General features: G+C 48.9%; 1 protein-coding gene across 1 annotated transcript in view; it reads left to right on the top strand.

Annotated features, from left to right (window-relative positions):
• Positions 1–10,596, top strand: part of ADAP1 (ArfGAP with dual PH domains 1) — a 57,155-nt gene extending 46,559 nt beyond the window's left edge. The window contains exons 6-11 of the mRNA XM_082772753.1: positions 2,115–2,261; positions 6,505–6,588; positions 7,064–7,126; positions 7,525–7,596; positions 7,900–8,128; positions 8,489–10,596. Coding sequence (XP_082628879.1) covers positions 2,115–2,261; positions 6,505–6,588; positions 7,064–7,126; positions 7,525–7,596; positions 7,900–8,128; positions 8,489–8,517 — 624 coding nt within the window. The 3' untranslated portion in view covers positions 8,518–10,596. The remainder of the gene's footprint in view (positions 1–2,114; positions 2,262–6,504; positions 6,589–7,063; positions 7,127–7,524; positions 7,597–7,899; positions 8,129–8,488) is intronic.
• Positions 10,597–12,629: the final 2,033 nt, after the last annotated feature.

Raw genomic sequence — 12,629 nt, 5'->3', positions numbered from 1 at the left:
CCCCAGAGCAGATTTCATTTATTGTAAGTGAGATACAGAGCTATTACCATGAAAATTGGATGGGTGATGAATGGACAGGCACTCTACTACTCTGTACCACATAATGGAGGGAGCTGAGGTGTTTTCCTCTGATCTCTTAGTCTCCCCTGAAACCTTCAATGTGTCTTGATCACCTTCAGAGAGGGTAATGCTTCCATCACAGCCGTGCATCAAGCTCCAGTAAAACACCAACAGCCATCCAGAGCCATCAGCAAGCCTCTAAAAATATCTGGTGCAAGTGCTGCGTTGTGATGGGGACATTGTTGGCCATTCGTGCAGAGGGGGGGACCATCCAGCCATGCTTCTCCATGCCCAGGGGCCAGCTTAGATAGCGCTGTCTTCTTTTTCAGCTTTGCGTGGGGTGGTGCAATTATGCATCCTGACAGGAGACGGCCAGTCATAAGTGAGGGAGAAGTGAAAGTCCCAAATCCGGCCCCGATTCAGTTGCTATTAACTGCTATGGTGGCTTAAGGCTTTTTTTTCAATTCACTGGTGACCATATAGCCATGGTGGGAACGGCACTGCCTCGGCGCATCCTCTCTGCTGGGATTTCCCTCCTGTGGTCACCCACAGCAGGTTGGCTTCCACGGCAAGTCCCCAAGTTCCCGAAGCAGTGCTGGCATCTCCTCCCATGCAGGGACTTCCCTGTGGCACTGGGGGGGGGGACCATGGCTCCACTGCGTGGCCTTCTGTCCCCTGGCTGTGTCCCAGGCTGTGTCAGCCACCTCTCTCTGCCCCCATCCTTGTCCTGGGGTGCAGAAATGAGCAGCAAAATGCCACCAAGGAGTTTTCTTCAGCTTCTTGAGGTTTCAAGTCCTGTCACACCGTGATGCTTCAGGCAGTGGGAGCATTGGGTTGAAATTAGTCACCACCCACAAAGCTGTTCATCTCCTTCTGAAAAATCCTTCTGGTTTTGTCCCCATTGCAGCAGAATAAAGCGATACCAGCTTGGCCAAGTGCCATCTAGCTTCCAGGGAGATGGAGCCTCTCTCATCCGTGTGTCCCAGTGCTGCTGTCTGGAGACACTCACGTCTTCATGCATGGGTTGCGTCACATCCCATGGAGCGGGAATTGGCTCTGGGGGGTTTCTCCTTTAGCTAATTGCAGCTGTAACTCAAGAGACTTAGCACGGCCTAAAGCTGGTGTTACAAAGAGCATAATCTTTATTTCTCAGAATGTTTCATTTCTTTATTGTATTCATTTAGTTCTAAAAGGGTGGTACACTTCTAGCTCTGGTTTGTAAGAAGACACTGCTACAGAATACAGGTGACCTGCCACAGGGGGGAGGATGGGGTTGGTGCTTGTGAAGGGCCTGATGCAGAGTCATTGCTGGGCTAATCCATCCCAGAGGTGGTTGTGAAATACGCATTTGATCCTCTGGAAAGAAAATACCCAGTTTAGAGGTCAAATGGAGGAGCAGAGTCAGAAGCCAGTGGCTCATGTGGAAGGATGGGACCAGTGAGGATGTGAGCATGGTGACCCTGGCAGTCAGGTCTGATGTTTGCAAGGGGATAATCCTCCGTCCCTCTTGGGCAAGGATGAACTGGCTGGGGGTGCTTGAGATGCAGAAAGCATTCTGGCCTGGTAGTTAGCAGTCTGTGCTTTTTTTTTTTTTTTTTTTTTGTCTGGCTGAGTGGTTTTCCTTCTTCTTTAATAGTGCTCATCCAGGTGTAAATGCTGGTCATTTATCATCATGTAAAGAGGCTGGAGGAAATCTATGAGTCAGGAGACAATGGAATTAGAAGCAGGGAGAAGAGGCATGAAGTTGCTCGTCTTTCATAGCACAACATCCTATCTTGAGACCTGACCTGTGTATTTTGCTTCTGGGCTGAAATCTTTCTCCCCTTGAACTTTAAGGAATTTCACAGAACAGCAGAGCATTTTCCCATGCTGGCAGAAAGCACTCGTCGCTGCCTGAGCAAAGCCTCAGATGTATTATCGCCAGGCAGTTTTGTGTGCTGGGCGTTGTGTTGTAGCTAATGGCCTCAATCAGGAGTTTGTTTCTGACACAGTGAACTGCTTTCTGGTTTGAAAGCCAATTTTCAGGTGTTTGCTCACTCAGCTGTGTTTTTCAGGCAAAAGAACCCAAAGCAATTATGAAGATTGAACATTTAAATGCAACTTTCCAGCCTGCAAAAATCGGGAACCCACACGGACTGCAGATCACTTACTTGAAGGACAATAGCACAAGGAACATCTTTGTTTATCACGAAGATGGCAAGGTGAGAGCATGGAGGTAACGGGGGCTTGTTCGAGGTCCTGAGGGATTTGTGCTGTGCAGAGCCAGCCAGGGTCACACCTGCCTCTAACCCATCTGGGAGTTGCTGGGGGATGTGGGAGGCATTTGGGGCTTTCTAAAATGGAAATCTGTGGAGAAGAGGGTTCAGGGGCCTGGGGCATTTCTTTGCACAAGGAGGACAGTGGGACACAGAGGTCAGGGCAGTGAGAGGAGGATCATAGCCCTCCTGGAGAGTGTCGGAGGGGACCTGTCCATGGGGCAACCAAGAAGAACCTGAGAGTCACCACACTGCCCCATTGGACTCAGCAGTGCAGGCTGGGGTTTTGTCTCCACGCACTGGTGTGCATTCCGAGAGCAGAACCAGGTGAGTTTGCTGTGATGCCATCTGGCAGGCATATCTTCATCTCTTTCCTCCACCAAATATTTGGGGTTCCCCAAAAAATAGCAGCCCTGGAGTGGCCAATAAACCCAAACCTAAAGCTATCATGTTCATGCGGCGTTTACAACCCTGTTCTGGTGGCAATCCCATGTGGACCAGCACGGCAGGTCCCCCAGGATTCGTGGAATTGTCTGGATGCACAGCCCCTTCTCCATTCACCCAGCTGGGGGGAGCCAGCTGGCTTTGCTAGCAATAAAAAGTCTGTGCTCACAGCAGAGCCACTTGTCTCCAGACCACAGTCCAGCTGTGCCACCAAAAACCAAGGTGCTCTTGATTTGAGAACGAGCACAAGAAATAAAAGGAAAGGAAGGAGCTCTTTTCTGTGAAAGCTGAATCCCACCATTGTGCCCCTGTCTGTGGTGCTGGCAGTCTGCTCAGTAGAGCTGGGATTTTGCTGTTTATTATCTTGGATTGAAAAAGACGATTTTTCAGCCGAGGCCCCTCTTCGAAGGAGTGTTTTGTGACGTTGAGGCCACTGCTGGAGCCAGGACTGCCTGGTCTGAATTTCTGCTCCCACGGGTTGAACGCGGTTGCTCCTGCCTCCGTTGGGGTGTGTGGGCAGGAAGCTCACTGGTGCCATCTGATAACGCCTAAGCTGAATTTCTCTCGACTTCCTTGAAATTTCTTTGCCCTTTTGGCTGGTTGAGGAGTGCAAGAAGGTCAAACGCCCTGTGGTAGTAACCTCAAAAACTCACTGGAGTGAGGCATCCAAGAGGATCAAGGCCGGAGGGCCAGCCTGTGTCACCCTGCTGCTGCCCCAAAGCTCCGGGGGCTGGGGCAGCTCCATGCAGCTGGGGGCTTCCTTAGCACCTACCCACCACCACATGGACCAAGCCAGCTGAGGTGAGCCTGAGGCACCTGCTAGGGATGGACAGTGGCTCTGCTGGAAATGAAATGAAGAGCAGCACACCCTGTGTGTGAGCGGGAGGAGCAGAGGAGCTCGCTTTTTCACTTTAGGCCACAACAACAGCTGAAGCTTTAGGCCAGAGCAGCACAGCTGAAGGCTGTGTGCATCACACCCCATGTCCGTTAAACTAAAAATGGTCCAGGGGTTCTACCTGGCACCATTTTCCAGTGCAAACAAGGCCTTAGCAGAGCTCTGCCTGTTTTGCCAGGAGAAGGGTTAGTTTGTTAAAGGCCACTAGACCTTTTGATGGCCTGAGCTGGAGGCAGGGAGGTGCAGGAGAGGAGAGCAGCGGGGTTTGCATTACAGGTCTCATACACTGTACCATCAGGACCTGCTCTGATGGTTGAAGGCAGGCAGGCTGGCAGGGCTCCAGGCGCGCCGTGGCTCGTAGAAAAGCTGCAGAAGCTGATTTCCCACCGCACTGAGCTCCTGGCTGGGGCTGAAGCTCCCTCTGCAGGACTTCTGGAAGCCAACACAGGTGCAGTTCAAAGCTGCCGTGTGCTGCTGCCATCCCTGACGTTATCGTCATCCTTAACATCCTTAGATGTGGGCTGGATCTCCAGGAAAGGCCACCCTTCAGGGTAAAAACCATTATCTTTGAATCTTTTCTGGACAAATTAGCTGAGTGCTCTTCCCCAATGCCAAAGAGCCGCACCAGGAGCCTTCAGGACGGGCAGAGGTGGCATGGGGGATCACTCAGCAACAGCAGGAGTTTGTTGCTTGAGCTCCAGGGATTGATGAGCAGGAGGAATGATGAGAAGAATTTGTATTTTTATCCAGTCTGAGATCACATTGGCAGTGCAGGTAGCTCAGGTTCAGGACAGAGGCTAGAGGCACTATCAGGCATGTGAAGTTGGGTCTGCAGTGGCACTGCCAGCAAATCAGGAAGAAGCTGAGAGCCTGCAAGAGCCATCTGCAAAGGTACTGCCAGGAGTTCGTTTTCTCTGCTTGCTCAGAGACATAAATCAGTTAAAGGAATCTCTGCTAATGAGCTCATGAGACAACACTTTCCTGTCCAAAACCACCAAGCAGTTTAAAGTTGTTCTTGCAGATCAGATATATCCTCACCAAATCTGTGGTGGTGTTCATGATTATAAATGCATAAAACCTTTAGCAAGGGAGCCTCCTGGCTTTGCAGACAGGTACAGTTCTGTGTAAAGAAAGGTGCTGAGGCGATGGGTGATTCATTCTCTAAGAAACAATCGATTGTCTGCTGTCCATGAGAGTTTCGTCCTCTGCTTTTCTGCAGGGAGAAGCCCTGCCTCACATCCCAGTCAAGGAGGTGACCCTCAGGCAGGACATCCAGTAACCTTCCAGCTGGTGACTGTATGAAATATCACCATGTTAACGTTACAGCTTATTTTTCGTTACCTCTAACCTGTTATGGTCATCATTAGCTTGAGGAGCCAGTTCCTCCTGCTGATCCTCTTTGTGCTGCTATCTGGGGTCTGCTTAGCTGCTTAAGGTAGAAAAGCAAGTGATAAGTAAGTGGAACCTCAGACAAGCAGGTCAGAGTTTTCCAAAACGTTGTTTGCTTATGTCCTGTTACGTTTTTTCCCCTTTCAACTTGAAATAGATAACAAGCCAAAGCAGAACATCAGAACTTTTAGAGGATGTCTATTTGCTACATTAGATCATTTTTAAGATACCTCAAGTTCCCTAAAACTGAGATCTCCAAAATTACAAAGAAGGGCCTTTTTTTTCCCTCGATCATTTTTAAGTATGTAAAAATTTAAATCTTACTGAAGGCAGACTTCTACTTGGTTACGGTATTTCCTACAGTACAGCAACCTCACCTGGAAGGTCGGTTATCTTAGGATCACGTCTGGCTCACAGAACACTTCACACGTGTTAATAACAACCCATGCATCCATCTCCTGCATAACCACAGCTATTTTGGAGGGGAAATGAATGGAAGGAGGTTTTTTCCCTGGAAAGGAAGAAGTGCCACAGCATCTGGGAATTGAACTGAGACTTCAGCATCATTGTGCTTTTCCACAGAGGACTCAAGGATATGGCTGGTGGTCTGCAGTACAAGGATAGAGATATTTGGTCACTCTTTTAGCAAAATACAGAACTGTATTGCTATGGCCTCCGAATCTGGGGAGGATTCAGGCATTGAAAGTTTCCTCACACGCTCCTCATTCAGAAGGATGGGACTGGTGATGGGGAACAGGCTGTGGTGGTGTCAGGCTGGCTTTGGACCTGCAAGCAAAAGGGGTGCAATGGGGGTAAAAAAAAAAAAACAAAAAAAAAAACAAACACGTTCCCAGGATCAGGCTTGCTGCTGGGCTCAGCATATCCGTGGTGGGCTTCACCAACTCTTTGTGCACCAGGAGGAGGGGTTTGGGCCATAGAGCACCCCCTGCATGTCCTGCTGCTCCTCGTCCTGGAGCTCCCCGCTGCTTTGGGCTCCACTAATCCTAAGCGATGGCTCCTGAGTCACCTGAAATATCATTTCAAGCCACCAGCTGGGTTTTCCTCTGCTGACCTTCCCCCCTCCCACAAGCGCTACTTAAGCAGACGGGGAGCTGGGATGAGAAGTGCTACCAGTTTTCTGAGCCCTGCAAGCATCGTTTACAGAAAAATGATGCTTGGGCAGTGGCTATGGCACGTGAAGGGTCATACCCATTGTTGGAGTTTGTTTGTTCAGAGGTGATGGCTCGTAATCCTCATCCTCTGTACAACCTGGGCACCTCACCGTGCTCTCCATGGGGCAGAGGGTTTTTTTTTTGTTTTTTTTTTGTTTTTGAGGGCTGCCACTAAACTGCACTCTTGTCACTTGGGACAAAGTGCTGGGAGAGCTGAAATGCAGCAGGATCACATCATTTTGTTATGTGCAGACTATGACTCGCTGTTCTTTTTCTTTCTTGTTATTAGGAAATTGTGGATTGGTTCAATGCCATCCGGGCAGCACGTTTTCATTACTTACAAGTGGCGTTCCCTGGAGCCAGCGACGCTGATGTGAGTTTTCCTGCATGTTTTTTTTTTCCTACTCATTTTTATCATCTTGTTAAAAAAGAGGAAAGCTTGGGAGTAGTGCTCCATCCTTCAGTGTGTGCTGTACAACTACCATTATTTTGGTGTAAGGGGCTTCGGACCATTTTCAGACAAAAAGTTCTACAGGGAAAATCATAAAAACCAAAAGGAGAGAGCCTTACTGGTCTGCTGTGGTACAGGTGGCTGGCTCATCTGCATAGAATCGCCAACAAAACCCAACAAATAAACCCATCTCCTTCTTCAGAAGCTTTAATAGAGTTACTGCTTTGTCCAGTGGTCAGTGAGAAGGTTTGGGTGCCCATGAGATCGTGACAAAGCACTTGGGTGGGCTCAGCTGGGGCTTTCCCCTGTCCAGGGACCCTCACAGCTGCCCAGTTCCCCCCTACCCCCTCCAGCTGATGCCACGCTCTTTTTTTCTCTCCTGTTTGGGTTGTTCCAGCTGGTGCCAAAGCTTTCTAGAAACTACCTGAAAGAAGGATACATGGAGAAAACGGGGCCAAAGGTAGGGTATAAATGTTTCTGCAATACCCCCAACACCAAGGCTTTCTCTGTACTGGGTGGAGAAAGGTCTGCTGGTGGAACAGAGTCACCCTCACTGGAGAGGTGAAGCCGTAACGCTGTAATCACATTAATGAGCATTTCACCCCTGAGCTTTGGGTTTGGAAGCAAAGGTTAAAAAATCCAAAAGTATCACAGACCAGCCGACCCCATTTCTCTGATTGCTGGCCATTTCTACAAGCCCACCGGGTGCAGCTGGTCCCAGAAACTGCCTTTCCCAAATTGCCCTGGCCTGCCTGGGTCCTCCAAGCTGCCCAAAACAACCCCAAAGCCCTGGGTGGTGCCCAGTGAGAAAGGTGCTGCTTATTTTGGTGTGTAATCCGGCACTTCTTGACTCTCCAGCAAACAGAAGGATTCAAGAAGCGGTGGTTCACCATGGATGACCGAAGGCTGATGTATTTCAAAGATCCTCTGGTAAGACAAAGGAGCCTGGGCTGTCTGCAGGGCATCATCTGCAGTAAAGCCCAGGCTGACCCTCAACAGAATGCTTGAGCAACCCTCACCAAGTGCAGATTTTTCTGCATCTGGTTTATGCATTCCTTGGGGGGATTGGGCTGATGGCGAGAGGTCCTGAGTCCTGGGTGCTGCTGGTGGGGTCTCCATGGGACCACTGGTGTTTTTGGTGCTTGGCTGCTGCACTTTGCACTTCTGGCCACATGCATAGCAAGCCCATGAGATGGCTCTTCTGTATCCTGCCTCACTGCTCCCGTCTTCTAGGATGCCTTTGCAAGAGGGGAGGTGTTCATTGGGAGCAAGGAAAACAGCTACAAAGTCCTGGAAGGGCTCCCGCCATCCACGCAGGGAAATCACTGGCAGCACGGCATCACCATCGTCACCCCGGACAGGAAATTCCTCTTTGCCTGTGAGACAGAGGACGACCAGCTGGAGTGGATCACCACCTTCCAGAAGGTTATAAGCAGGCCCATGCTGCCTCAGGAATACGCAGGTGTGTGCTCACGAGGTCTGGAGAACAGCCTCCTCCCATTTATTTCTCACTTGTTAGAGGAAGGGATGGATGGAGAAGGGTCAGGGATGTGATGCCTGTGGCTGCTCCCTTGCATGCGGTGTGAGCAGCCTCTGTGAGGCTCACCTCTGGAGGAGGAGGGTGGTGTCCTGCTGCTTCCCTCCTCCTCACCCTGTGGTGATGTCCACAGTACTGTAAGCACAATCGGTCACCCAGTTATGAGGATAATCAGACCCAAAGAGCATCAGCAGCACGAGGTCTGCCCGCAGAGCTGGGCTTGTTGTGCTCCTGATGCTCCTGGCTTTAACTTTGTTTTCTCTGTTGTTTTTTTGTTTGTTTCAGTGGAAGCCCATTTCAAGCATAAACCTTAGATGGGACTGGCTGGTCAGACCTGAGGAATGAGCTTCTGTTTACAACACAACATGGTTTTATTTGAAATGTTAAAAATAATTATTAATAATAATAACAGTAATAATAATAATAATACTTCCCTTTCCCTTCATCATTCACTTGATCATGTTGGAAGCCAAGAAGGGCAGCAGCGAAATGTGACAGATGCTGATCCAACCTGAAATTTGTTTCCATGGCTCCCCCTTGCACCTCGTGTCCACGTGCAGCTGATTTGGGTGCCTCCTGCAGTAGGTACCTGCCTCGAGGACCGTGCTGGCTGGAAGGGGTGCCCCACCATGGGGTGACGAGGAGTTTTGGTGGCACATCTCATGGGTACGGGGCTTTTTCTGGACAATTTGGTCCGTGGCCAGTGCAAAAACCCAAAATGGTTCCCTGTGGCAAGTGGTGACTGTTTTGGGGGACAAGAGGATGTGCTCCATCCCTCCTGCCCACTCAAACGCCCTCTCTGAGGTGCTGCTGGGTGGTGGGGTTGGTGGTAAGCTGCTTTTCTTCCCCTGTGGCTCAGTGCTGCTTCAGTTCTGCAGGAGATGCAGCCCCAGGGCCGAGCCACCTGCTCTGGTGGCAGAGCTCAGCCAAGGCCCAGGCTCACCAGAGGGCTTCGGCTGGGTCAGCCTTGGCCCCGCTGCTGCTGGGGGCATCCGCCTGCTCCTCCTGCTGCCCTGGCTCCCAGCCAGCCATTTTCTAGGGGACACCGTGAGTCTCTGAGATGCTGATATCCTAACGGGATGTGAAGCGTGACCCTAATGAAGGAGAGAAAACATTGTCTTTAAATGTAGGAAGCTGCAGCCATTGCCTGGCAGGGGAGTTTGGAGGTGACCAAACCATGTGAGAAGGCAACGACGTGTGTCCTGCTCACCCACATCCTCCGGACCCTTAAAACACGAAGAAGTGCCAGAGCTCAGAGCAGCTTAAATCAACTCCTGGTAGTAAGTTTGTCCCCGTGTTCCTCCCCATGGACAGTACTTCCCATGCAGTGCCCCAGCCGCTTCTACCCTTCCATCCCAGTTTGTGCCAAGGTGAAACTCCTCCTGCTTCCCCAGAAGGGACAGGGGAGCACCGCCCTTCCCAGCTGAGCCCACCCGTCCTCTGGAAGCCACCACCGCTGTCACCGTGGCCACTTCCTCAGTGCCCGTGCGGGCGGAGGCCCCGGCGGGGAGGCAGCGGGGGCCGTGCCTGCTCATGGTCTGGGCTGGAGGCACCGCGGGGACCTTGGGCATGCGCCTCCTGGGCAGCTCGGGTGGAAACGGAGCCCAAGTTTGGCTTGCGTGGTCTCATGGCGTGTAAATGTTGCTAGATGACTGATCCTCCCGCTGCCGTAGAGGTAAACTATAAATAAATCAGGTGTGGGTGGGTGTCACACCTCCTAAGTGGTGGTGATGCTGTCTCTGGGCTAGTTTCCAACAGAGGCTTCTCACCCCCTGGCTGGGCTGTCGCTGTCTTTTTGGGGCCAGGTTGGTTGGGGTTGAGCTTTAGGCTGGGTTGTGCCCAGCCTGGGTGCAGGCGCCTCCCTTCAGCCCTGCTGGCTGCTGACACGGTGCTTCTGCAAACTGGTTGTTGCACTTTTTTTCCCCCAATTCATCCCTTAATTATTTTTTTTTGGTTAATTTTTTCCTGAAGATAAAAAAGCTGCTTGAAGTGACATTTCAGCAATGTTTTGAGCACTGTAACTGCTGCGGGTGGGGGGGCGACGCGTTCGTGGCGATTGGGCTGGGACCTGCACACAACGTGCTGAATTTTTACCTGAAAAAATGTTTTTCTGCATCCATTGAGTAACAGACCGAGACACTGATCTGTCCGACGCGTTCCTTACGTTGGTGTTTGTAACCGAACCCATCTCATGGGCTGTGTACGTTTGTTATGTCACTGGTAAGACAACTGTGGTACTAAATGTCATTCGCACCAATAAATTATGATGTCAGATGGGTGGCAGTGTCGTGCTGGCTCTGCGGGAGAGGTAAGATGGGGGCTTCAAACCAAACCCTGAGCCTCCAACCACGAGGTGAGGTGTGAAAGGTGCTGGTAGAGTGCTGGGCACCCACAGCACCACGTGGCCCACTGGGGCTGCCCGAGGGGGTGGGCTGGGGTGGGCGGATGTGTGAAATAACTGTGTTATATAACACACATCTAACACAGCGTCCGTGTGCATACAGAGCTGTACAGTATAGTGAGCCATGATACATTTTTATTTGATGTATGCATACACACAGAAGATATATTTTACTGAGCCTACCCAGGCACACAGATATAAACCCCATTTCATGTTATAGGATGCTGTGTGCAAAACAGATTTTTTGTGTGTATGTATATATATTATAGTTTGTTAGAACATATGCATGCATGGCTTTATGCATCTATTAAAATATATGTTTATAGAAATCTAATTTAATTTACAAATAGATATATATCTATCTCACACGTGTACATACATACATTGCCTGTTCATCTATAGCTGGTGCTATAGCCTTTTTATAACTAAATTTATTAATTTTTAATGAAAAGCATGCACCTGGGTGTTTGTTTTATAATTATATATAAAATTTATAAAGTTATAAACATGCATTGTTCTATGTAATTGAAACTAAGTATAGTGCATAGAAACGTATGTACACACATGCATAGAAACATATGTACACACACATACATAGCACTCTGTGTGTGTATATGTATATATGGTTTACAAAAAAGTACAGTTATTTATAATTTTTTTTCTCGTAAAAAGTAAGGCACGTTAGTAATAGGGAAAAGCCAGGCCAGGCTGTTTGTTTGTGGTTTTAGGGAGCTAGAAAGATCATGTGTGCGTGACAAATAAGTAAGGGTGTGTGTGTGTAAAATTGACTCATATACTGGGTATTATAATTACTATGACAATTATTTAATGATAAATTACATATGCAGAAGGCTGTCTAAATTGTGTATTATGTACATGTACATATATATATATATATATAAAATATATGTATATATAAAAGTCACTTAGAGCCACATATGTGGCCACTGCTGCTGGACACCCATGGACACCTTGAGCCGCACCCAGACACCGGCAATGAAATAACCTGGCTTTGCTGGGCTCTTGCCTGCTCTGTCTGAGAGCATTTATTACATTCCCATAGCAGCAGCCCTAGTGTGGGGCAAGTACTCCCCAGTCAGGGCAGGGGCATCACCACGCTTGGTCCAGGCTTAGGGCAAAAGAGTGACTGTGCAGACACTGCTGAGCAGGAGCAAAGGTTGCAAACCAAAGCAATCTGCGCCTGTCACAGACAGTTCCTGCCAAAATTATGCCTTTACAGGACCCACAGTCAAATGCAGGGCGGGGGAGGAAACAGCAAGGAAAGTAAGATCTCTGCTTGTAAAACCCTCAGAAAGCAGCACTACCGCAGATCCTGGTATAAAGTGTTTATTTGAGACTTCACAATTAACACAAAGTCTGCCTTTCAATGCCTTTTTTTTTTTTCCTTACAGTCAATAAATTTGTATTAATCCCTCCCTCCCCCATGCATGATTGCTGTTTATTAATCTAAGCCTTCTTATTTTCATCATGAAAAAATAAAGCGTTTCCCCACTTCATCCATTCACTGTACCACTGACATCCGCTGTGCTGCATCAAAGAGGAGGAGATGTAGAATTGCTATGCCTACCATTGGGGTTGAAGTTACTCCATTATTTATTGATTTATTCTTTTTACATGAAGTGTTAAATGAATCAATCACCCAAGAAAAATAAATATATCATAAAGAACCAAAAGTTCTGCAGTATCCCTTTTCTTTACATGTAGCTGCAGGTTAAATGCATACGCTGTTTGTGGCAATTCACTTTTACGTTTGGTGGTGAACTTACACTGAAAAAGAATCTGTTCCAAAGGAGTAGAGCCAGGAGTCAGAGGAGGTATTTTGGATGCCAAATTTTAATACCTAGGCAAGAGATCCATGTGGAAGCCAACTACCTGGTTTCCACTGATCAGCTTTTACTCAAGAGCAATTCAATCTTGTGCTTTTCAGAAAGTATCAGCTAAACCCAGGCGTGGGCTCAGCCAGTGCCAGCTCCTAGGCAGCCTGGAAGGCAGCACGACTGGCGT

Source organism: Aythya marila (genome assembly GCF_965140915.1).
Source record: "Aythya marila genome assembly, chromosome: 15".
NCBI lineage: Eukaryota > Metazoa > Chordata > Aves > Anseriformes > Anatidae > Aythya > Aythya marila.
This window is presented reverse-complemented; position numbering and strand designations above follow the sequence as displayed.